At 41.6% G+C, this 24,802-nt stretch overlaps 3 protein-coding genes and 7 non-coding genes across 12 annotated transcripts; 1 reads left to right on the top strand and 9 right to left on the bottom strand.

Moving 5' to 3' along the window:
* Positions 1–109: 109 nt before the first annotated feature.
* Positions 110–273, bottom strand: LOC144084119 (U1 spliceosomal RNA). Its single transcript, XR_013303745.1, has one exon. It is a non-coding gene; the product is annotated as a U1 spliceosomal RNA (small nuclear RNA).
* Positions 274–1,208: 935 nt separating this feature from the next.
* LOC144084105 (U2 spliceosomal RNA) lies at positions 1,209–1,399 on the bottom strand. Its single transcript, XR_013303732.1, has one exon. It is a non-coding gene; the product is annotated as a U2 spliceosomal RNA (small nuclear RNA).
* Positions 1,400–2,604: 1,205 nt separating this feature from the next.
* LOC144084099 (U1 spliceosomal RNA) lies at positions 2,605–2,768 on the bottom strand. Its single transcript, XR_013303726.1, has one exon. It is a non-coding gene; the product is annotated as a U1 spliceosomal RNA (small nuclear RNA).
* Positions 2,769–3,529: 761 nt separating this feature from the next.
* On the bottom strand, positions 3,530–3,643 carry LOC144084111 (U5 spliceosomal RNA). The gene has a single exon (XR_013303737.1). It is a non-coding gene; the product is annotated as a U5 spliceosomal RNA (small nuclear RNA).
* A 522-nt stretch (positions 3,644–4,165) lies between these two features.
* Positions 4,166–4,329, bottom strand: LOC144084100 (U1 spliceosomal RNA). The gene has a single exon (XR_013303727.1). It is a non-coding gene; the product is annotated as a U1 spliceosomal RNA (small nuclear RNA).
* A 755-nt stretch (positions 4,330–5,084) lies between these two features.
* Positions 5,085–5,198, bottom strand: LOC144084112 (U5 spliceosomal RNA). The gene has a single exon (XR_013303738.1). It is a non-coding gene; the product is annotated as a U5 spliceosomal RNA (small nuclear RNA).
* Positions 5,199–5,761: 563 nt separating this feature from the next.
* Positions 5,762–5,952, bottom strand: LOC144084103 (U2 spliceosomal RNA). Its single transcript, XR_013303730.1, has one exon. It is a non-coding gene; the product is annotated as a U2 spliceosomal RNA (small nuclear RNA).
* Positions 5,953–9,457: 3,505 nt separating this feature from the next.
* On the bottom strand, positions 9,458–11,499 carry gmnc (geminin coiled-coil domain containing). 3 transcript variants are annotated; one of them, XM_077611628.1, is made up of 4 exons: positions 11,374–11,499; positions 10,475–10,598; positions 10,333–10,400; positions 9,458–10,223 (listed from the first exon to the last, which is right to left on the bottom strand). In XM_077611628.1, exons 1-4 carry the CDS (start codon positions 11,434–11,436, stop codon positions 9,633–9,635), a joined length of 846 nt encoding a protein of 281 aa, XP_077467754.1. In that variant the 5' UTR covers positions 11,437–11,499; the 3' UTR covers positions 9,458–9,632. The 3 variants fall into 3 exon arrangements, with proteins under 3 accessions (XP_077467754.1, XP_077467753.1, XP_077467752.1); XM_077611627.1 differs by having other exon boundaries at positions 10,333–10,397; positions 11,256–11,499; XM_077611626.1 differs by having other exon boundaries at positions 11,256–11,499.
* A 3,913-nt stretch (positions 11,500–15,412) lies between these two features.
* Positions 15,413–17,317, top strand: LOC144083626 (uncharacterized). The gene is made up of 4 exons (XM_077611609.1): positions 15,413–15,481; positions 16,827–16,916; positions 16,983–17,180; positions 17,294–17,317. The coding sequence occupies exons 1-4, from the start codon at positions 15,428–15,430 to the stop codon at positions 17,315–17,317; spliced, it is 366 nt and encodes a 121-aa protein (XP_077467735.1). The 5' UTR covers positions 15,413–15,427.
* Positions 17,318–18,311: 994 nt separating this feature from the next.
* iws1 (interacts with SUPT6H, CTD assembly factor 1) lies at positions 18,312–24,623 on the bottom strand. The gene is made up of 15 exons (XM_077611987.1): positions 24,385–24,623; positions 23,736–23,818; positions 22,881–23,517; positions 22,733–22,792; positions 22,067–22,271; positions 21,694–21,751; positions 21,493–21,599; positions 21,128–21,278; positions 20,911–20,993; positions 20,346–20,475; positions 20,090–20,207; positions 19,903–20,014; positions 19,289–19,345; positions 19,064–19,175; positions 18,312–18,818 (listed from the first exon to the last, which is right to left on the bottom strand). Exons 1-15 carry the CDS (start codon positions 24,431–24,433, stop codon positions 18,693–18,695), a joined length of 2,088 nt encoding a protein of 695 aa, XP_077468113.1. The 5' UTR covers positions 24,434–24,623; the 3' UTR covers positions 18,312–18,692.
* Between the last annotated feature and the right edge of the window lie 179 nt (positions 24,624–24,802).

Raw genomic sequence — 24,802 nt, forward strand, 5'->3', positions numbered from 1 at the left:
GCACACCATAAAGAGAGAGATTAATAACACATGATATCGTTTAGTTTTCAAGACACACCGAACAGCATACTACTCCTTGAAGACATATAAGGATATATTAACATTTTATCAGGGGAGAGCGCGAACGCAGTCCCCCACTACCAGAAATTATGCAATCGAGATTCCCACATTTGGGGAATTCGCAGAGGTCAGCACAGCCGAAGTGCAATGGCTGAGCCTCACCCTGGGTGAACCACCTTCATGATCATGGTATCTCCCTTGCCAGGTAAGTATGAGTTGTACACGGCTGCGGGTCTGTCCTAATTCGGGCGCTCGCCATCTTCACTCAGGGGTTCGTTTCCAAAACAGTGCTAGACACACAATATATAAAGCAATTATCCCCAGAACAAGTAATTGTAATAGTTTAGTCATGACATCAACTAACTGGTGTTTAAAATCACTTTAAAGTATGAGGCGAAACAATCCCATCATGCATTGGGGCTCATCCTCATCCATTCTCAACGTGTGCTACAGCAGACTAGAATTTTGTCAACCCTGCGCACGATCTCCATTCTACAAGAATAGTACATTTGTTCAAAACGTGTCCTTAACTTCCTAAGACCCAAACTCTTGCAAGCATTTTGATTTTCTCTATGATAATTTTGGCTAATTGGGACCTGATGAAGGATTATCTTTTTGAGATGATGTCGTTTCTGAGAAAAATTATGTCGACGTCATAAGTGGACGCCAGGCTGTTGTAGTCCAAAATTTTGCATTGTAGTCTTGTGACAAGAAAAAATGTGATGTCCACATGTGGACGCCAGATGGAGGTTAATACATCAAATAAAGAGCAAGAATGGCAAACCAACGCCCAAAAAAAATATTACAAAAATCGCTTAGGTATTGTTATAAATTCAAAGTATATTCTCACCAGCCTATAACCCTATTGAGATTATTCACGGCAATCATATATTATTTTCCTTGATCATTCAAATCTTGTATTTGTTACACGACCCCAACTTGTCTTGAAATACGTTGTCTACTCAATACTACACTCTAGTGGTCGAAATAGGTAAACGAAACACACCCACAATATTCAATACTGACGACCACTTAGTACCGCGGGATAGGGAATTTTAAAATTAATCATCGCATATAACATAATAAAAGGTATCAGAATGATAATTAACAATTAATTTAAGAGTACTTAATTTATTTTAACCGTTATAGGGGGGTGCACCGTTCCTGGAAGTACTGCAATACCAGGTCGATGCGTGGAGTGGACGGAGCAAGCCCCTATTCCATCTCCCAGTTCCAAAAATCAATTTAATATATGGTCCCCGGATAGGGGACGTATCAGATATTAAACTGATAAGAACAGATACTACACTTGATCTTAGCCAAAAGGCCGAGAAGCGATAACCACACATTGTCAGGAAGGACTACTTGTTTTCACCCATTACAACATATAGTAGTGGTTACACAGATCACATGACAACAAAAGCACACTTTATACAACAACCTAAAACTACACACTCTGTTTGTTAGCAGGGGAAAAAAACGTTGCATTTCTGTATTTAAATGGAACAAATGCTTCTGACAAATGTGGAGTCCTTGTGGTCATGTGACTCACAATGGTCCAATAGGAAAGCAGCAAAAACTTTACCCTATTTCCCAGAACCCCAAGGTTCTCTAATTCGCAAACAATGTTGCAGTGAAAAGCCATTTAATTGAGCAACATTTGAAAAAAAAATGACAACAAATCAACAACCCCTGCAATGACAACTTTCCACTAGTATATCAAAAAATTGATCAATTTACAATTCAACTAGTATCAGTTAATTAAAACATATTTCATTCAAATTATATAAATTCTAGCTGGCCTTAATTGAACAATCACCTCACAGGCAAAATAACCAAAAAACACAAGAATTGAAAGCCAAAGTTTTTAGGAAAATACTAAAACGATTGGAAGAAGGAAATACAGTGGTGCCTCGACATACGATCGTAATCCGTTCCGGGACTGAGATCGTATGTCGAGCTTTTCGTAACTTGAGCGAACGTTTCCCATTGAAATGAATGGAAAACAAAATTAATTCGTTCCAACCCTCTGAAAAAACACCTAAAACCGGATATTGGATTGGAAAAAAATGTTTTATTTCTTCTAATTTGCGATATATTGACAAAGTAATAAATAACGAGTGGTTTAATACTAATACAATGTGTTTAATAGAAGTAAAATTTCGCGGAGGGTAGAGACAGCGACATACACGGAGGCGTTTTCGGGGAAACTTTATCCACAGCACTCGTAAACGAACAAACAAATTTAAATTAACTTGGATTAATATATACAGATTCACTCAAACATACGTTTAATGTAACTTTACACAAACCTGAATTCTATTTTTTCTAATATTCGATCGAAAATTTACTGTTCGTAAGTTGAGGTACCAGTGTACTACAATTTTAAGTTTTCTCTCCATCCTATTGGACTTGCAGAGGTTAATATGTGACCATCACGGAAAACAATGCTGTGGAACAGAATCTAGACTGCAAAGGAAGACTCAGCTACTCTAAAAGTTTATATTCAGAGCTAAATCATGGTAAATTTACTTCACAATTTATCAGGGGAGAGCGCGAACGCAGTCCCCCACTACCAGAAATTATGCAATCGAGATTCCCACATTTGGGGAATTCGCAGAGGTCAGCACAGCCGAAGTGCAATGGCTGAGCCTCACCCTGGGTGAACCACCTTCATGATCATGGTATCTCCCTTGCCAGGTAAGTATGAGTTTTACACAAATGCAGCACCCTCTTCTTTCGCGTGCTCGCCATTTTCAGTCATGAACTCGTTTGCTACACTGTAATAACATAGTAATAAACACACACACCGTATACCGAGAACTAGTACATGACAGTTGAGTCATTACATCAACTGAACGGTCTTAAATTTAGCTTTAAAGTATGATTTTAAACAAATCCCATCATGCACTGCTGCTCTCATACAGAGTCAATGCGCACGCGCTCCTTTTTGGGAGTAAGCTACTTGGCAATGGAGCCCCCCACCTCCCTCCCTACACACTTCCTGTTGTTTCTTTGGTTGGGAATGCACAGTGCTACTAACAATTGATTAACTAACATGAATGTAGTCATTAAACATTTACATCAAACTGCTCATAATTTAATAATTTTGTTCTTAGTTGTCTCAAGACAATGACTTTAAAAAGGGTCTGAAGGCACAAATCAAAATACAACTAGAACACAATAAGACATTTTCACATTGTTCTTCATCTAACAAAATAATGTTTTGAAAAATTGAAAACTAAATTGAAATTGTGTAATATAAGTTTAAACATTCAGGGACTAAACTGTATTTAAAGTAAATGTGTCCATTGATTAATCAATTGACACAATTCACATAGGGTTGTCATTAATTTGTTATAAACATCAATTGTTTAATGGCGTAAATGCGCATCCATCTAGCCCCGGAGCAGGAATCTAACCAAATTCATAATTGTACTGAAGACATTTTATTTTGACAAATAAGGGCAGCTCCGCTTGCGCAGAGCATCAAAAAATTGGATCAAACTCTTGTTGTTCCTCCCCACGGAAATCTTTAGTAAAAGGCGAAAGATTTATGCGATCTGAAGAGAAACAAGAGTGTACTGACAAACTTGTAACAGAACGAGCGACGTCTATATCCGCAATACTACTTTAACACACAGGCTAACGTACTCCAAACTAGTGGGCGGTTCCAGTACTTTGAGCAGCCAATGGTTGCAGCAGCTGTATTAGGCAGTCAGGTCATACGACATTCTCGTTTTACGACGGAAATTTCGATCGAATAATTCACCCGAGATACGATCAAAATTTCGTGATGCGACCAAGCCAGGTGGCCATGGCATAGTCTTGAATGAGCGATCTCATGTCATATCTCCAAATTTTGATCGTATCGCGGGCGAATTATTCGATCGAAGTTTTCGTCATACCACGAGCTGTTCGTAAGTCGAGGTAACACTGTACTACAAATTTAAGTTTTCTCTCCATCCTATTGGACTTGTAGATGTCAATGTGTGACCATCACGGAAGGCAAAGCTTATGAACAGAACAAAGACTGGGAAGTAACAATCTACTCTATTGGGAAAAATTCAGTAATGTATGATAGATATTTTTTTTCACATATTATCAGGGGAGAGCGCGAACGCAGTCCCCCACTACCAGAAATTATGCAATCGAGATTCCCACATTTGGGGAATTCGCAGAGGTCAGCACAGCCGAAGTGCAATGGCTGAGCCTCACCCTGGGTGAACCACCTTCATGATCATGGTATCTCCCTTGCCAGGTAAGTATGAGTTGTACACAATTGCAGCACCCTCTTCTTTCGCGTGCTCGCCATTTTCAGTCACGAACTCGTTTGTTACACTGTAATAACATAGTCATAAACACACACACACACACCGTACACCGAGAACTAGTACATGTAATAGTTGAGTCATTACATCAACTGGCCAGTCTTAAATTTAGCTTTAAAGTATGATTTGAAACAAATCCCATCATGCACTGCTGCTCTCATACAGAGTCAATGCGCACGCGCTCCTTTTTTGGGAGTAAGCTACTTGACAATAGAGCCCCCCACCTCCTTCCCTACACACTTCCTGTTGTTTCTTTGGTTGGGAATGCACGGTGCTACTAACTAACATTTAGTGTTGTGCAGAACATGAATGCAGTCATTAAACGTTGCATGAAGCTGCTCATAATTTAATAATTTTGTTCTTAGTTTGTCAAAACAATGACTTTAAGAAGGTTCTGAAGGCACAAACCAAATTACAATTGCAACAAGATAAGACCTTCACATTGTTCTAATATCTAACAAAATAATGTTTTGAAAAATTGAACACCAAATTGAAAATATAAGTTAAAACATTCAGGGGCTAAATTGTATTTAAAGTAAATGTGTCCGTTGATAAATCAATTGACAAAATTCACGTTACATTATCATTAATTCGTTATTAAACATCAGATGTGCGCAACGATCAAATCCCGAAGTAGGAATTTGATGGTAGACAGGATTAGATTGGAGAGTTATTAATTTGACAATTAAGGGCAGCTCCGCTTGCGCAGAGCATCAAAAAATTGGATCAAACTCTTGTTGTTCCTCCCCACGGAAATCTTTAGTAAAAGGCGAAAGATTTATGCGATCTGAAGAGAAACAAGAGTGTACTGACAATTTAGTTACAGAACGAGCGACCTCTATATCCGCAATACTACTTTAACACACAGGCTAACGCACTCCAAACTAGTGGGCGGTTCCAGTACTTTGAGCAGCCAATGGTTGCAGGAGCTGTATTATGCAGCCAATCACGTCGCAACAACTGTATTAGGCAGTCAGGGCATTGCAGCAACGTTGACTACTATGAAGCAGGGCATATACATACACCATTTGAGTAAATAGGTTGGATTTATTGGGGGTCTAGAGAAGTTAGTAATAAAACCAAATGATCGTTCAGAGACTGACACCAAGTAAATCTTAAAGGATATTTACTTAGATTCAATAAGGAATGTGCAAGATAGGGACACAAATAACATACTTTGACAGGGGTGCACCATTCCTGTAATACGTTGTCTACTCACTGCTACACTCTAGTGGTCCAAATAGGTAAACGATACACACACTAATATTTACAATTAACGGCAACTTGGTGGATCGGCGCATATATTTAATTATTAACACGCTCATGAAGAAGCAAAGTATATAAGAATGCATTATATTTTCACAATTAGAGGGGGGTGCACCGTTCCTGGAGGTACTGCAATACCAGGTCGATGCGTGGAGTGGACGGAGCAAGCCCCTATTCCATCTCCCAGTTCCAAAAATCAATTTAATATATGGTCCCCGGATAGGGGACGTATCAGATATTAAACTGATAAGAACAGATACTACACTTGATCTTAGCCAAAAGGCCGAGAAGCGATAACCACAAACTGTCACTAAGGACGACTTAAATTCAGCCAATACCACCTTGAGTCGTGGTGACACCATTAAAAAATGTCAAAAAAATCAATACACCTAAAGCAGAAACTACAACTTCACACATTTTGTATGATAACAAGGGAAATTAGGTTTTTCTACAGTTAAATGTAGCGAATGTTTGAAAGATGCGGTCAGGTGACCCGCGTTGGTCCAATCAGAAAGTAGTAATCATTTGAATCCATTCGGTAGCATTACCAACGTTCAAGACAACTAAATGAAACGCACCAGTGATATTTAATATTAATACACAAACATTACTGATACATTATGGAACAACGGAGTTGCTTTTCACCTTATTAGTGTAAATCAACTTTGGGAACCATCCACAAATGAACAGTAGTAGTTTAGCAACAGACAAATGGGGACAAACTACTCCGAAATAATCATATAAACACGGCAAATCGTATTATAATTATAATGCACAAACTGTCTTAATTATCATTTAACTATGCCGAAAAGCAGTTTTTACTGCTTGATTGACGTTTCCCGAACGACACGATCAAATTCGACCCGCCTTGCAACTTCCTGTTTCCTTTATAACGACTTGTATTAGACAACTACAGCGCCACCACCGCAGTGGAGGCGAACTGTATATGTAATTGAATGTTTTAGGCTTCAAATCATATTAATAGTATTTCAGCCAATATCAACAAGCAAAATATGTCTAAAATAGTTCATGAAAACAATTGTTTGTCATTGCCATTATAACATCGTACAAACAGCCGGATAGAACAAAAGCAAAAACGTACATTTTCATTCATCAAGCATCAATTTAGGTACATACTTATCACATTTGTGCAATTGAGGGGCATGCGAGTAAAGCCAAATTAGCTTACCTGGTCAGTCGAAAGTAACGTATATCCAATTTGATTTGAGGAAAAACTCCTAACTGCACATTTCTTCCATTTTCCGTGTGATTTAAGAATTTAAAAAAAGAAATTATACCATGCTTAATTCGTCCTCAACCGGAACACCTGCTCATTTCGAAAGGGACGTTCAGGGTCACCTTGGAAACTTTCCGTCAGGAGCAAACTTGTCAAAAAAACGTTCCACAGGCATTCACATTGATTATATTTATTTTATATCTAACTATTCTGATGGAGTAGTGTCAGGAAAAAAATCTTATAATATAACTATTGTTTTTAATTCATCAAAAACCATGGTTCCCATCGTTTTGGGGGCTATTTTGAAAACGGGACGTGTAAATTCATAACAATAACAGACCTGGGCAATCCGGTCCTCGAAGGCCGCTGTGTGTGCAGGTTTTTGTTCCAACCGATCCAGCCAGATCTGAGTTGTTAAATGTTTAAAATGATTGGTGTTCTTTTTGGGAAAAATGCCCTTTTGTTATGTGAATGTGACATTTGATGAGCAAGTACATAGCAATGGAATTGAATTCCAGCATTCCAATGCAATGCAACACAACACTTTTGTTCTGACTGCATGGTTATTCATTACACTGTACTTATTGGCTTAGCTTCTAACGCTACTGTTATGCTCAAAGTACTACTAGCATTATTGTACTGCGTTCAGTGTACGCGAGCGTGTTTCGAACACGCGTCTGCTGCTATCTGATCCAAACCACTGAAATACCCGCTTTTGTGTAGTCTAGGTACTTAACCCATTCCAAACCTAAGGCCCGTGGGCAATGTTCCCTCTAATTTTTCGTTGGTCTGAGCAGAAAGTCAACCTCCCTGAGCGCACTGAGTACCAGTGTGAGCGACATCATCGGTACTCGGATGATTCGCCTAAAGACGTTTCGCCGACGGACGTTTGACAGACGGGCAGGTCGCCGAATGAACGTTTGGCGGAACGTCCATTCGGCGACCTGTCCATTTTTCATGTAAAACATGCTGTAAAACACGAAAAACATAAGTGGACAGAGCTACTGCCACTTGCTGCCGCTTAAACGGCGCCATCATGGGGAAAGGGGTTAAAAAAAAAAAAAAAAAAAAAAAAAAAATTCCGATTTTTTTTTTTTTTTTTTTTACTGCGCGCCATATGATTGCTGCTGCGCAGCGAGGACGAGAGTAGTGCGCAATTGCGCACGCGCGCAGCTTAGAGGGAACGCTGCCCGTGGGCTATATTTGGCCAGCTAAACCATTTTTTGTGGCCCACAAAAGTAAATTACATATCTTGTGAAAATGGAAATAAGTAAATAAGAAATTATGGATTAATTGCATCACAATGTCAACATCATAACACAATATTTAGTGTTTTTAAAAAGTAAAAACTGGAAGATTTAAAAATAGACTATTTGCTGTTATTTCCTCATTTTGAGTTTTTAAGTAAAAATTAATTTTAAAAAACATTCAAATTAACAAAATTTACTCTTTTTTTCAATTCAAAAAGTTGTTGCTTTTAAATAAAAAATATACACTATAGTGTGAATGATTGCTTAAAGAATATAAGCGAATATTTACTATTAACTCTTTGATGATGCTCATTAATCTGCTATGAATTTCAATGGGTCAGCCTTCCAGTTCAAGTGGATTGGACGCCTATCTAATAATTATTTTTGAAACTTCTTTCCACCAAATAAAAAATTAAATTAACATTAAAAAAAATACTTAGCTCTCCAAATTCTAGCTAGCATGATTACCAAAACACAGAAAAATAGTGGGCCTAAGCGTTCGTCCAAACTAGGGGGGGAAAGTTAAGGAGTTGTGGGAAGAGACCACTCATTAATGGTGCTCTTTTGGAGGGGTACTTTGCTTGGTGGGCGGTGTGTCGTCAAGTGCGTCCAATCTGTCAAATTGCGCCAGAACGACAGTCCGAGGACAGATTGAGTTTCCTGTCCGTCCTCCTTAATGACCCGTCAGCGGAGAAGGGACGGCGTGATCTCCGTGTGATTCCCAGCGCGTCCTCCATTGCGGTCCCACGTTTTGCTTCCAGGCGACCAATCTGGGTGACATCTGCGGTGAGGACCGCGCCGTGTTATTAGCGAGCGAGAGCGCTCGGACACACCGCTCTCGGCGTCTCCAGGGATGGGACCGGTTCTTCCGGGGACCCCCCCGGGGAGATGGACCCCCTTCATTGTTAACTGCGGGAGGAGGAGCGGGGAGGGACCACCAACTGTTGGGAGGCGGAACTTAAACCCCGGCTCGTAAGTGAGCTAACATGCTAACGGATGATATTTTCATTCCAAATGTAATCAGAGTAGTGACTGTCATTTTGAAATATATGTTCTCATACTAATCACATTATCTTTTGGGGGGTATTTTTTCTTCATATTAGATTTTAAAAAGGGCATTTTAATTGGATCCCAAATGAACTGGAAGGAAGGGACCCAGAATGGTGCCCAAAGCAACACAAAGTGACTCCAAATGGCCCCAAATTCCATAGGAAGTTATGGAAAATAGACAGAAATGGCCTCAAAATTCTCCAAAATCAACCTGAAATCAACCATGAGTGACCCACAATCAATAGGCTGTGACCCGGAAATCCCAACAAGTGACCCCAAATCATCAGAAAATGACCCAGAATTGCTCCCAGATCAAAAGGAAGTGAGCCTGAATGACCCTAAAACTAAGAGGAAGTGAACTAAATCCAAAATGTCGTGAGCACTTGGCGCAAGCTAAAGTCAGAAGCCCGCTAAATTCATTTTCTGAACTCTGCAATTTCAAATTTGGGGGGTTTCCCACCCTCTCAAGTCCAGTTGCCCACTTGTGGAGGTTTGGGCGGGCAACCAAGTGAAGTTACATCGTCCTTGGGGGTCCCGGCTGACAAAAGCTTGCCCTTGAGGGTAGCTCAGGGTTTTGACGCTACTGGTGGGGCTCAGGGACGTGGAAAAGGCCAAATCGGGATGGCCACCTTCACACGGACCACGTGGGGTCCGGGATCGGTCGCCGAAAGGAGTCTCCTCAAGGTCGCGGTCCGTCCCGGACACGTCGACGGTGTCCGGGTCCTTCAGACCGAGAGTCCTCAGGACCCAAAGGTCCAGCGCCGACCGGGAATTGGACTTGGCGGAAAGGCATTCGGCGGAATCGAACTCGGCGCTGAGGTTGCGACAAACGCGCCCACTGACCTGAAGGGGGCGCCGAGCCGAGTTGCGGAAAGATTCGTTACGGTACGGCCACTTCCGATTGCTCGTTTGTCTGACTCCGTCCACCAGATTTCCGACGAAAGGCGAGCGGAGGAATCGGCGCAGTTTCTCGTTTTCGTCCTGGAGGCGACTCAGCTCTTCCTCCCGGCGCAGAAGTTTGTCCTCGAGCTGCGGGCGACCATTCCAGACATGCACATACCACTATTAGCAACATTAGCATTTTGGAAATGTATTTTTTTTTGTAAATGTTTTTTTTCCAGATTAAAAATGACATCACCTGTTTGTTCCTCTGTTGCTCTATCCACAAGCCACCAGTAGGGGGAGACATGCTAAGTATACAATCTGCTGAAGCAAACACAAGTTGAACATTTACACCGATAGACATCCAGAAGTGAACGAAATTTTGAGACTGAACTGACCCCAAGCATTCGAGGAATTGTGACCCTTCGCCCCAACGTGGTTGATGACGTCACCCTGGTAAACGGGGGTCCACGTGGGAGTTAGGGTTTCCATGGAAACGGATACGGGGCGGAGCCTTTGAACCTACGAACAGAAAAAATGACAAGTAAGCACATAGTAAAAATAAATGCATATTTCGAGATAACAAAAGTTCGATGTGTAAAATATATTTTAAAGTTAAATGAAATAACCATGACTAGACAAAAGTATGGTAACAAGAAAAACATTATCAAACCAGATTTAATGAAATATTGAGTAGAATTATAAGTTATTTGAGATGGAATATAATAAATCACAAATAAATCTAAAAAACGAGTAAGTAAAAATACCTAAATATAATGAAATACTTCAAAATGCAAATCAACAGTTGAATTTGATTAAGATAAACAAATGAGTGAATGAGTTAACACTGGAAAAAAAACCTTTTTACTAATTAAACGGTGAGGACTTTACGTGTATGAGTTTGAATTTCAAAAAGTTTGTTTTAAGAGAGGCATGTTGTGTTTAGAGTTTTGGAAAAAAAATGTCAAAAGCGTTTTAGCAAGTGAGAGAAAAAGAAGACGATGAATGAAACTACATTCAATGCATCGTACAAAATGTCCTTGTTTACAACGCAAATTCTCATTCGAATAATTGAAAAAAAAGATAAGTGACTCACCTGGAATTTCCCCTTGAGAATTAGTATTAAATACACTAGATTTGCATAGAAAGTTTAGAAATTTCGCGTGCACTTGAACTCACCACACTCTGCTGGCAAGTGCTCACGAAGCGCCGTGTTGGGAAAAAATCAAACAAAAAATAGACCCAAAAATCATCTAAACGATCCAAAAGTTGAAATACAAAGTGATGACGAGGACACCTGTAGTTGCTTGTGAAGGTCGTCTGCTTGCTCCTTTCCCCAAAAAGTCCCACGCAAGTACATCCACGGCTCGTCCAATCACATGCGTCCATGTTGTGATGTCATCTAGATCATGCTAGCCAAACACCTGAGCTCAAAGTGGTGATTTTTCAAATTTAACTGACATTTTCACTTTAGTTTCCTTTATAGTTATACTTTGTGATAGTGGATTGTGATTACTGAATTTAATTATTTTTTTAACTTTCATTATATTTTTAAATGTTTTCTGTAGTCAAGCATTTGATTATTTTTGTAGTTAATGTACATGTGTCAAAGTGGCGGCCCGGGGGCCAAATCTGGCCCGCCACATCATTTTGTGTGGCCCGGGAAAGTAAATCATGAGTGCCGACTTTCTGTTTTAGGATCAAATTAAAATGAAGAGTATATATGTATATTAAATTTCCTGGTTTTCCCCCTTTTAAATCATTAGTTGTAAATTTTTAATCATTTTATTCAGTTTTTTTTTGTTTGAAAATAATTTTGTAAAATCTAAAAATATATTAAAAAAGCTAAAATAAACATTGTTTTAGATCTATAAAAAACTGAATATTCAGGGCTTTTAATCCAGTTTTTTTAAATCCATTTATTAAATAAAAATCTAAATATTATATCTAAAATGGTCCGGCCCACATAAAATCGAGTTGACGTTAATGCGGCCCGCGAACCAACCCGAGTCTGACACCCTTAATGCATTAAAAAACACTCGATTATTTTTGTGCCCTTATTTTTTCTAATAATGCTCCAATTTGTACCAATACAATATATCATTTTATTCTCATAACATTACATCTTTTTTCTCCTACTATTGATCTGGTAGTACTACCACATACGAGTCTCTTAATATTACAACTTTACTGTTGAAGTGCTAATTTTTCCTTATTAGCCTTGAATACACAATCCGTTTTTTACTGTCGTTTTCAATGTTTAAGCATTTGTCTATGATTGGTTGCACATCACCGTCAATGAGAGCTAAGCATCTAATTAGTGATAGCCGGTCTCCTGGGAGAAAGTAGAGGGAACGTTGATTTGGACTTTTCCCAGCATGCTTTGCGACCATAGCGCTAATCTCTCCATCAGGAATTTTGTACAAACACCTCTGCTGGACCATATGCGCCAATCATATTCGGGAGGGCGTGTCCCTCGGCGGGTGGCCCATCTTGATGTTAACGCACCCTCTCGTTTTCCAATTAGCCCCCCGAGGTCGGCGTCGATGGACGACATTGGCCTCTGGGTGCGAGATTACCCGGCGGATAGGCTTTTTTTTCCGGGGTCCGTGACGTGAGTGGATAAAACCCCAAATAAGCCCCTGGCGGGACTACAGGTGGTCTACCTGGTGGTCTAGCTGGGGTCGAGAGCACAGATGCCAAATCCCCGCAAAGGAGGGGCTTCCGTTGCACCGCCCCGCTGTGGCGCTAATGACGGGGGACGGATTTGTTGGGCGATAGCGTGCGTCGACCCGATTAGAAGGCCGCTAGTCCTTGTTACTGCTTTTAACAAAACAGCTGAATTGGGAGAGACAAAACAAAAAACAAAAAAAATTAACATCGCCGGTCAACGGGGCCACTTTTTGCTTCGGGCAATGCGGGCGACCGCCGAGGGTGCAATCTGTTTGGGGGCGCACGAGAACCCTACAAAAATTGTTTCTCAATTATACTGCAAGTTTTTTCGAGACTTTTAGGAGCTAGGAAGCTAAATATTGTCTCCTAAGTTTTTATTGGGAAATATGTACAAGAGATTTGAAGTGTGTTTAATTGGGGGTGGAGACATCGTAAATAGCCTGATTTAAGCTTCCTGAAGTGAATATGGGAGACAGACTAAACTTTTTAACATTTTTTAAATATAATAAAATAGAAAATCAATCTTTACTATTTTTCCCTTTTTTGTTTTTAATAAAATCTGATTAATCCAACAATTACGATTTACAGTTTAACCTTGTTAACCCCCATAGTATATTTACATGTGACAAATATACATCAAAAAGCATTGGGGAATAAATGCATAGCAGTAATAAAATAAAATATAAAATTCAAACTAATATACAAAATATAATATAAAAATATATGTTAAATACAAATAGGAATACTTACTTTTTTGGCGCTTTATAACCCCTTTGATGCATGAATATATAGATTTAACAAATATCAAGTTATTTAACAAATATCAAGTTATTTGACAAATATAAAGTTATCCAATCAAAAAGTATTTCAAATTTAAACAGTTATAAAAAATATATAAAGTATAAAATACAACTATAATATGAAAATGCAATATGAATATAGTAAATGAAAAAAAAATAGACAAATAGAAAAACAATTAAAAGATGGCAAAATCCAAAATAAATGCATTAAAAAAAGCTAAAATGGCTGCCGCGCACGTACGCTAACTCTGCTTTTTGCGCTTAGCCGCCAGCTCGTTGCCGCTAATCCCCGCTAAAATAAGAGCCGTTTTGCCCCACAATGGCGGCCCGCTGGGGCGGACGACCGCTGGGGGTTCGAACAGCTGCTTTAAAAGAGGGAAATTGGACAAATACCGTGATGAAAACAAATGATATCTGAATATATACTATATATATATTTATGCCAAAAAGAAACCGAGCACCCATTTTGTCAATAGATTATTCCGTCTCAGTGTATCCATTTGCCCCTCCCACTCAAAACGATTTGGACGTCTATCAACGTCAATGGCCGCCAACAAGATCCCACTTTGAAGGAGCCCCAAACAAATGCTCTAATCTTCAAAATTATTCCCCGATTGGAGCGCTTGAGCTAATCCCTGAATGCATCTCACTTCCAATCTGAGTTTCGAGGTCTTTTTGTGGAGTTCCCAAAAGGCTCCGCCCCCCATTCCCGCACACAATCGCCGTCGGGTCACATTAGTCCGCCGACGGCGTAATAACATGTTACAAAATCGCCCCGAAAGTCGACGTGTGCCAGCGCGCGGGAGCGCCGCTAAGCGGCTTTTTGTCGCGGCGGTGGCGGGCCGCGTGGCACGCGAGAGCTGCGATACTTCCGCGGCGAAATCGGCGCTCGACGAAAGGCTTTGGGGATGCGGGAGGAAACCGGAGAACCCGGTGACCGCGGTGTCATTTTGTTTCCGACGAATGGCTTTTAGCATCCCTCGGGGGGGGCCCTTTTTTTGGCCAGGGGCCCCGAGCGACCGCCTGGAGTGCCTATTCGCCAGCCTCGCTTCAGTCCCCGCATAAAAACAAGGGAGGTTGATATATAAATGGGTCGCGTGTTTGGGAATTGCCATGAGAAGGTCGTGGCCAATTAGGGCTCGGGTTATTTCCGTCATTATTAGCGCGTTAGCCGCTATTGATAGCGCAGGTGCTTTTTCTCCGTGAGGGAGGGGACGGAGGGCGACGGGACCCTCAGGGATCAAACCCAGGCGGTCCGCATATTTTGGGTCACGTAGGCTAAAATATTAAGATTTAGGATAGGAGTGTGGATAAAGGCTCACAGCTCTGGGGTCCTGGGTTCAAATCCAGGTCGCTCCACCTGTGTGGAATTTGCCTGTGTGGGTTTTCTCCGGGTACTCCGGTTTCCTCCCACATTCCAAAGACAGGCCGATTGGACACTCTAATGACACTAAGATTGGTTGTCTGTCTCCTCGTGCCCTGTGATTGGCTGGCCGCCTCTGGCCCGGAGTTAGCTGGGATAGGCTCCAGCACCCCCTGCGACCCAATGAGGATAAAGTGGATCAGAAAATGAATGAAAAAGAAGAATGTGTGTGGCTCATAATTGCATGTGGACACGCGGTCTCAACTAGAAGTATGTGTTTTTTATTGTTATTAATCAGAAATATTTATAAAATTAGTGAAATCTTAATAAGACAAATGAAATCACAAATAAAGTACAAATCGGACTTCTGGCGGCTTCGATGTTGAGTTAAGAAAGTTATATTTGATCTTGGGGAGAAAAAAGGGCTACAGGAAGTGAGGTCACAAGAGAGGTGTGTACATTTTGAAGATAGACAGACAGACAGACAGACGGACAGACGGACAGACAGCTGCTATATGAGCGGACATCAAGTCGGCACTTGGCAAAAGACGAGGGAGGACACGCTCAAGGTATGTCGGGGTGTGCGTGTGTGATATTTCTTCTTATTTTGTACACTTTGGGGGGAAAGCCCACTTTTATATAAACAAGACTTGCCCATCAGTTGAATATTTCTAGATTTAAAAATGGTTGCAGTGCACATTGCATGTTCAGGTTTTCACATTTTTACATTCAAATCCTGTTGCTGTTGTTTTAACAATAAGGAATGAGTAGACTGCCTTATTAATCATTTCTTAATTGTGATTTTACTGAGTTTTTTGTAAGTGCAATTTGGAAGGGAATTTATTCCTTAGGACAAAGTAACCATACAATTCTGCTCGTTTTTGACGAGCCATTTCCTTTAAAAATTGATCCTATTTTTTTGTTCACCTTAAAAAACGAGAATTCCTGCACTAAAAACTGGTGCTTTTTAACACAAATGCAGTTTTGTCTTTGTAGATTCTTTAAAAAATGTTATTTTGAATGTTAATTAATTAATTAAATTATTCTGTTGCTCAGCATGTGCTTATAATTTGCATTTATTTATCAAATTAGGAGTTAAAAATATACGAGAATACATTCAGGGTCTGTTTAAAAAATATATTTTTTAAATTTAGGGCTGCAACTGACAACAATTCCAATCAATGATTTATTTGGCGATAGCAAAACAGAGCTGCCAAAATAAAATGACTTTGTTTTTGACCGTTACTTTGCAAAGTAAAAGCAGGCGTTTATTTTGAAAAAACAAAACTATCATTTAGGGCCTCGTAAATTGCACATTCTTTTCTATTTACTTGCTAAGCCGGCGATGGAAATAGCTGAAGACGGCACCACCGCTTGGACGTCAACAATAATACGCGGAAAATCCGATTGATGCTAACTCTGAAGGTCAGGGAAGACCGGGGTATTTTTGTGAATGGAAGAATCCACTGGCCAAGCTACATAGGGAATCGCCGGGAATGCGTTTGACGCAGGCGCTTCTGATTTTTGGATGCTCAAAAGGCGTTTATTTGCAGGGCTGGAAAATACTAAAATTAGCCCCATGTTGCTGGACAATCAGCACAGCTAAAAATGGCCGGTGTGTGAGTGTGCGCGGGTTTGTGTGTTTCGGATTCCGCTCCAGGTGTTTCCCCGCGGAGGAAGCGGCTCATAAGCTAACATCTGGGTTACGCAGGTTATGACTGAGGCCTTCAGGGGTCGCCTGTGGGCGGGGCTATCTCACAATCTCACATTAGCCATGCACGGCTCAGCAAGAAAATCTACGCCTGGGGTCATCAAACTATTCCATAAAATCAACGAAGGACTAGACTAGGAAGTCCGGAAGAAATATTCACGAAGAGTAGAAATTGTGACAACCAACCTCGTTCTCCCTGGCAGATGCAGTTTTGCGGATCGCTGTTCGTCATCTGTCTGCTCGCCACCCACGTGTCCGAGCGCAACGCGCGTCATCTGGCGGTGCCCCGACAGGTCGGAAAAGGGCACGTGACGCACTCGGGGCTCACCCCATCTCACCCTCCTCGCACCTTGGTCCAGCATGGCGAGCTGGACGTCTCTACATGGCCGCCCCACGCCGTGGCACGTCCGGATAGCGAGAAGACGCAGTCGAGGCGAGCCGAGGCGGATAATGACGTCAAGAGGAAAACGGGTCTAAGCAGGAACACGTCGCCGCTGGATCGACTCTCCAGTGCCATCGACAGGCAGAGGTCAGAACTCGCCATCACTGGTGGACAAGTACACCTGTTAAGAAAATATATGTTTTGTTAGTTTGCATTTCTCCTGCAAATTCATCCTAAAAAACCATCAAGCTAAAAAATTAAAATTTGTTTTGACACTTATTTTGTTAGGAGGAAGAGTTGTTTTCCGTGTAATAATATTTTTTGGGGGGGCGGGGACAAATTGTTGTAAGATTTTTTTTTCTTCCAAAAGCGATGTATATTGGGAAAACAAGTAAAATTAGAACATTGATGCATTTTTTGACAGCTGTAAGATTTTTGTTTCGAAAAATGTAATATAAAGTCATAGAGAACATTTATATTTACCCAAAATATTTTTCTTTGCAAAATGCAGTATGTTTTTGGTCACCAAGAGGAAGTGTGTAATATTAAAGGTTTTTTTCTGCATTTACAAGGGGAAAAAGTATGAAATGTATAAATTTATACATACAATAGTGTGCTTTTTTCTTCTTTTGTTGCAATTAGGGTGATTTTGTTGCCACGGCGACGTGTCAGCCTTCCTCCCCTGGACAGAATTAGAACAAGACACCTGCCAAACAGAAGAGGATAAGCAGCGCCTCCTATGGACATTTCTGGTACTGTATACCACTGTCGCAGCTTTTACCAATACCAGAGCTACGTCAAAATCTGATTTCGTAGCGGCTAAGGAGTTTTCAGAATTTGTGAGCCTTTTTCCTGGTGGCATTTACGAGCTACGTGTACAAAAATAGAGTTCAAGTTCATTTTCTAGGGCTTTTCATGAGTTAATTCTTGCAAAGGATTAAAAAGCACAAACAGCAAACTGATTTGAGTTTGATTTAAGGGACAATACATATACATGTAAATTACATGTATGCGGATGTAAATTTCATGTAAAAAATATTACAATAACTATTTACTCACGTTTTCGTTTTAGCGAGCACGTCTACTCACCTCGAAACTGCACAAGTGTGCTGTGATGAATTTGGCTCCACCCTTTGTTGCAGACTGCAGCCAATCAGAAGCCGCAATCCTCAAGTCCTCCAGTCCGTCATGCTAACCTGCTCGATGCTAATCCTCGCATTTAATTTAGCCCTTCTAACAAAGCCAAAAGTTCAGCTAATGTTTTTTAATCTCCAAAAATATGTAGCGGCCATGCTATAATGACACCGGAGAACATTTGACAGCTTTTTTCTTTTTTATTAAGAAAAAGTATCCTGGACCAACAACAGAGCAGAGCACAACGACGGCTATAAAAAAACAACAACAAAAAACCCCTAGACAATGTACTTAGTAGACCTGATATCAGCGAGTATGTGAACTCACCACTTCTATTAACCATTATCTCATCCTTTCCTAGTCGACATGAATTCGACATCTAGCGGCCATTCGGACGCTAATAATTTGAAATTTATGATAGTGACAACTGAGCCCATGTCATCAATTTGTAGGCAAATAAAAAATGTTGAATATAACGAGATCTCTGGTTTGCGTAGAAATGAGGCTGAAAAAAAATCCCCAATGAAGAGAAGTCATCCCGCGGAGCGTAAAATCAGAGTGGCATACGGTTTCCTTCCACGCTAATTTTAACGGCGTGTCCCGTCTTGGTGAGGCGGCGGATGTCGGCGAAGCGGCGCATCTGTTTGTCCACGCGGGACATTCCCTTCTTCATAGGACCCTGCGCAGAAAGTGTGTGTGTTACAGTCACGTAAAGTCATATATTCTATTAATTTTTTGGCTTTTGCGACAGACCCAAAAATACGCCATAAAAGAAACTTAAAAAGTAAAAAAACGGAAAAAATATACATATATATCAATACATTAAAGAAAATAAAAAGAATACTTTAAAAACAAATGCAAAAATATCTGTGTGTAGATAATAGAACGGTAATACTAGGTGAAATTTGATAGTGGCTCCCTTACCCGACTGGACTCCATCTCCACATTCCATTTGGGGCGGACCACGTAGTCTTTGTTGGAGGGCATGGGGACGCGAGCCCTGGCGCAGAAACCCGGATCGCCGGGTCGTAGCGCTCTGTGACATCACGACAAGACAGAACACAAAATGCACATTTGATGCTTGTTATAGAGGAATCGCCCACGTTGCGTACTAATTTTTAAGCAACGCTCGAAAGCGGCCAAGCGTACTTCTCCTCCCCGGTCAGCTGTTTCTCCAGGTCTCGACGGGGAGTCTGTCCTCCGGCGCTGTGGACATAAGAGAGGACGGGTCAGCGTGGACATCATCGTGCGCTTATTGTACCAAAATTCCACCCCAGTTTTGGACACCATATAAAAAAATGAAAAAAAAAAAAAGAATATTTACTCTAAAAAATGTCATTTGAAAGAGAAAGCTCAGTTTTTGCTTTTTTGAACCAAAACAAAATACATGAAAAAATAATGGTTTGTTTGCAAATAAATAAATGCATCTTTAAAAATCTTAATAAAACAAACTTAATATTTTTTTTCTTTACTGTTGTTTAATTCAAAAAGTAAAAAGGTCCAGTTAATTATTAAGTTAAAAAATAAAAATAAATAAAATTCTCTTTTTTGATGCATTCTTATGAAAAAATAAATTAAACTATACGAGATATATAGAATATTTCCCTTTTTTGCCTTCTTTACGTATTTACTCGCATATAAGCCACGCCAAGGCAGGAATAATAATAATAATCATCATCATTATTATTATTCCCGCCTTGGCGTGGCTAATATGCGAGTAAATACGCATATAAGCCACGCCAAGGCAGGAATAAGTAAGCTACCTGAGCCTTCTGCGTTGAGGCATCTGTTGGTCCAGGTCACGTTGCTGCCGCTCCTCCCTCGTCATTCCCTTGTAGTTGGACGTCAGGCCGAAGATGGGCCGCGACCACTCGTCTGAGAAGCGACAAACGGGAGCGAGATTAACGGGACGTAGGCGTTCGATGGGTATTGGCGACGGGCGTTTCTTACTGATGAGCTTGAGGGCCAAGTCCTTGTTGGATCGGGACTCTTTGGGGTGCTTGTAAAGGAACATGACGGAGCGACCGATCCCGCTGTGTTTCAGCGTCTCCTGACTGACGCTGGGTAGCTGACGCGTGCAAACGGACAGAGAAAATGTTAGACAACCATACTCAGTGATTTTTTCGTGAATATAAATATATGAAGAGGCTCGATAAAAGATGATTCTAGCCCACATGTCTCAAAGTGGCTTTTTGTCATCACTCACTTCCTGAAGGACCCTGAGGAGCTCCTCCCGGATTCGGAGTGCCGGCAGCGACTTGTCGGGAAGCGGGCTGATCCACTCTTTGATGGCCGACATGACGCCGCTGTCGATAAACGTGTCCTTCAGGTCCTGCCTGATTAGCAACAACAACAAAAATGGAGGTTTGGATTGTTTAGTATTAAAGATCAATTCACTCAATGGTTGTCTATAAATACAATAAAAGCATAACTCTGAAAACGAACTCAGTAAAATTATATTCTATTTACCGTATTTTCACGACTATAAAGCGCACTTAAATCCACTGTTGTTTATTCATGTTGGGAGTGAATGGAGTTGTCAGAAAGCTGATTTGTAATCTATTAATAAAGTTTGGCTGAACGATCTGACTGTTTTGTTGGCATTCCCTTTAGCGCACCACCATCTAGTGGGTGCGCCTTTAAATGCGATGCGTCTTGTGTGTGTGTCAAATACAGAAATAGCACACGTTACTGACACTGCGCCTTTAAATGTGATGCGCCACATAGTCGTGAAAATACGGTAACCGTAAATACACGTAAAATGGAATTACTTTTTCAGGTGCATGACCACTTGGGGCAGCAGAGTGAGTTTTTTCAGAGCCGGTTTCTTGGCACTGTTCAGCGTTCTGTCCTCCTGGAAACACAAGAATATTATTAATGTCGCCGCCATTGCTGTGCAACATCGGCAAAATTATTGTGGCACGTTGTTATCGTGATCTAAAATGGTCCGGTATATTGCGATGAGATTTTGGCATCCGACGTTCGTACCTCGGCGGCCTCGTTCATCTTGGTGATCATGGCGCTGACCACGTCGTCGGCGTCGCTGATGAACGTCCCGCCGTCTCGGTGGCGTCTCCTTTTGCCGCTCATGGCCTTCTTGCGAGCCAGCATGATGTCGAAGTCGGACATGAAGCTGGCGCTGAAATACCAAAACACGCTCAATAGATTGGAACCAAAATAAAAGCCCATTTGTTTTCTTGCTGGCAATTTAGACAATGTAGCGGGCAAGCAGATGAAGGTTTAAACTATTCCACCCATTTTAAGTCTAACCTTGTAGTTATTGCTAGCAAAGTCATACATAGTACTTTAATATCCCATGAATCAAGACTTTGATGCATGTGTGCGACTCGTACTCATGGCCTCCTCGACGGACTCCCCCGTCCGAGTCCGAGTCTTCCATTCGTGGCTGTTTCTCTTTGCTTTCCTTCTTTTCGCCTTCCAGGTCTTCCTGGTTGAAGCCCTGCTCACCAAAAAACGTTATTCCATCTCAGTTAGCTTTATACTACTACATAAACTGACAATTTGACAACTGACTTTTTGCCAGGGGTACCCACCGTAAACTCTTCCTCCTCCTCGTCTCCCGACTCTCCAAATATGTCTGCGATCATTTTCCTGAGAAAGACGCAGACGGGTTCAGATGACAATACGCTTGTCACGATACTAAAATGATCAACTCGATTATTGCGTCTTCACTTATTGCAAATTCAGCACTTTGTCATTTTTTCCTATTAATTATTAAAAAAAAGAATGTATATATTTTTAAAGTTCATAAAAAAGAGGAAGCCACTCTTGCTACTAGGACACAGCACTGTATAGATTAAAAAAAACATTTTTTAAATGAACTCTATTCATGTTTCTCCTTTGTTGGTCACTAGAGGGCGCACCATTTGTCTATTACGTACTATGAAAAACCCAAATCGTACTCACTCTTCCTGATTATGGTCGTCGTCGCTGTCGCTCCCAAAGAGCGCCTTCTCGTCCTTGTTCTCCGCCCCGCCTTTGGAGCGCTTGTCTTCGTCGTCGCTGCCGCTGTCCGAACCCAGCTCTCGTAGCTTGGCCGCCATGCTCTTATCGATGCCGCCCGTGTCGCTTTCGCTGTCGTCGTCGGAAACGGCGCGATTCCGCTTCAACGCTGCGGGTGAAACCAGTAAATCAAATGAGGGAAAAAATAAATAAAAGTGTCTCAAACATGTGTCCTGTGGGCCAACTGAGGCCCACGGGCAAAACATTGAAGGCCCTTCTTTGACGCACACACACATATAATTCTGAAGAGAAAATATAAAAGCATTTCAAATTAGTTTTTATAAAAATAAAAAAAATACATTCATTAAAAAAAATTCTGCCCCATGTGCATTTTGTTTTGTTTTATGCTTTGAAAAATTTTACGGCCTGCCATAGCTTAAGAATTCACCTTAACTTGTGGTGGTGTTTTTTCCAATATGTGGAATTACTAGATACTAGAATAACTTTTCTTTTTTAAAACCAGATTCTTTCCAGAGCCTGTTAAATTAATTTACAAATGTCTGATTTGGTAAGTTTGAATAAATCAAAAGGGGTAATGTCGCCCGACAAACCCGTATATCCTCACGTCACCTGGTTTGTCCGTGTCTTCGTCTTCTTCGCTGTCCGACAGGACGGCCTTTTTCCTCTTCACTGGAAAACACCAACGCAACCATTAACAAATGCATTGACGTCTGTTTTCACAAAAAAAAAAGAGAGCTCATCGTGAGGAGGCCATTACCCGGCATCTCATCGTCGCTGTCGTCCGAGGCTTTTGGCGCCGCTTGCGCACCACCGTCAGAACCCTCGGCGTCGCCCTTCCTCCCCTCTCCGCCGGCGTCCTCTTCCTCCTCGCTGTCCGAGCGCACGACGGCCTTCCACTTGCCCCCGCCCTCGTTCCCGACTTCCTCCCGCGGCCCGTCAGACTCGTCGCCCGAGTCCGGCGGTACAGCCCCCCGCCTCGTCGGCGTCTCGCCGTCAGAGTCACTGTCGACGGCAGATTTGGCTTTGCCGTCCCCGTTGTCAGAGTCACTCTCGGCGGCCACCGCTTTCCCCGCCTCAGAGCCGCTTTCCCCGTCTCCGACGGGGGGCGGAGACCCCCCCGCGTCCGAGACGGCCCTTTTGACCGGCGCCTCATCCTCGTCCTCCGATGCACTCGCTCTGCTTTTGCCCACCGGTTCACGTTCGTCGTCGCTGTCGGCGGGTCGCGGCCGCTCTGCTTCGGAATCGCTTCCCGGGTCGTCGCGGGCGACGGGGGCCTCCGTCTCCGAGTCGCTGCCATGACCGTAGGCGCCCCGGTGAGCGGGCCCCTCCGCTTCCGAATCGCTGTCGGCGCCTTTACGGGCGTCGTTTTCAGAATCGACGTTGCTCCGCTCATCCTGATGACACAAAAGTGTTACCTTCATCAGCCAAAACTACAAAAATAAATTTATTTATTTTTTGACTCTTTTAGTGCTATAAGACGATGACATTTAGGTTTAGCAGAGAATAAACCCTCCCACTTCAAATGGATTGGACAATTTAATGCCGTCAATGGCACCCAATGAGTTGACAATGAAAATGTAAAAATATCCTCCATTCCATGAATAAACCTGACCTCAGAATTGTGTTTATTGCTGCTCACGTCCTCCATGTCTGATGTCTGATGTTCATCCATTACTGGAGTTCCGCCTCCATCATCTACAGATAACAAAACAAAATTAAAAACTTGAAACCTGACCCGTCAAACACGAACAAATCATCTGTAACTTTTTACAGGCTTTGACCCAGTGTTTTATAAGTCTAGGGGGATCGACAGGCTAAAAGAATTCTACCATGGAAAATATCAATGATATACATATTTAAACCTTATCGGTTGAAAGTGCAATGGTGACATCTAATAGTCAACATATGAACAAATCTGTCCCAGTTGTATCGTTTGATATAACTGCATTTTGGTGACCCTCTGCTACAGTGTTGTTACTAGTTTATAATAAAACATAATTGTATAGAAAATGTTTGTGCATGTAGGCCTCGGTAATATTTGTATTAGTTTACTAATTTTAAGGAAGATTAGTCCAAAAAAATAATCTACAACACAACATAGAGCATTTCCTGTTATTAACGGTTACACTTTATTAGACTTGTTTTAATCAGTAGGTCACTAAAGATGTGCTACGAGAAGAAAGATGATGCACAAGACTATTTGATTCAGTATTATGGCATTTTTGTTTAGCTAGTTATGTAGCAAAGACAAAAGTGTTTACCGGAGTGGCTCCCACTCCCTGACATGAACTCGTCCTCCTCTCCGTCCATTTCAAAGACGAAGACAGCTCGAAGTTCGAACAAATATGGCGTGCGACAACTCTTTTGCTATCCACGCCTTTATTTGAATCGAGGCGGTCAAACAAAACAAAACAAAACGCAAACGAACCAATACGGTCGGTTCCAACCACCCTGGCCGCTTGTTGTCGGAAAAAGACGAGCCAAAATGGAGTGTGCCGGTCATATACGCATGCGCAAAGGTCATCGGCGCCTTGTAGTGACATCACAGTGTGGCGCTTAAAGTTGTGGAGAAACATAAAGAGGAGATATACATATAGATGTCAGGTGCGCGCTTTCAGACGACGAGGATAAGTATTGTCATTTGTCGGCCATCTTGCGTCGGTGCCTTTGGATAAATAT

Source organism: Stigmatopora argus, chromosome 10 (genome assembly GCF_051989625.1).
Source record: "Stigmatopora argus isolate UIUO_Sarg chromosome 10, RoL_Sarg_1.0, whole genome shotgun sequence".
NCBI lineage: Eukaryota > Metazoa > Chordata > Actinopteri > Syngnathiformes > Syngnathidae > Stigmatopora > Stigmatopora argus.

What these genes read in the sequence shown, in the direction of transcription:
- gmnc (XM_077611626.1), bottom strand. Translation starts at nt 11,465, where the DNA reads ATGGACGCATGTGATTGGACGAGCCGTGGATGTACTTGCGTGGGACTT. An exon ending in GCACTTGCCAGCAGAGTGTG is followed by an intron (nt 10,599 to 11,255) that starts GTGAGTTCAAGT and finishes TTCTGTTCGTAG; the next exon opens with GTTCAAAGGCTCCGCCCCGT. An exon ending in CAATTCCTCGAATGCTTGGG is followed by an intron (nt 10,401 to 10,474) that starts GTCAGTTCAGTC and finishes TGTTTGCTTCAG; the next exon opens with CAGATTGTATACTTAGCATG.
- iws1 (XM_077611987.1), bottom strand. Translation starts at nt 24,433, where the DNA reads ATGGACGGAGAGGAGGACGAGTTCATGTCAGGGAGTGGGAGCCACTCC. An exon ending in GTGGTCATGCACCTGAAAAA is followed by an intron (nt 20,476 to 20,910) that starts GTAATTCCATTT and finishes GTTGCTAATCAG; the next exon opens with GCAGGACCTGAAGGACACGT. An exon ending in TCCTCAGGGTCCTTCAGGAA is followed by an intron (nt 20,208 to 20,345) that starts GTGAGTGATGAC and finishes TGCACGCGTCAG; the next exon opens with CTACCCAGCGTCAGTCAGGA.
- LOC144083626 (XM_077611609.1), top strand. Translation starts at nt 15,428, where the DNA reads ATGAGCGGACATCAAGTCGGCACTTGGCAAAAGACGAGGGAGGACACG. An exon ending in ATCTGGCGGTGCCCCGACAG is followed by an intron (nt 16,917 to 16,982) that starts GTCGGAAAAGGG and finishes ACCTTGGTCCAG; the next exon opens with CATGGCGAGCTGGACGTCTC. An exon ending in TCGCCATCACTGGTGGACAA is followed by an intron (nt 17,181 to 17,293) that starts GTACACCTGTTA and finishes TTATTTTGTTAG; the next exon opens with GAGGAAGAGTTGTTTTCCGT.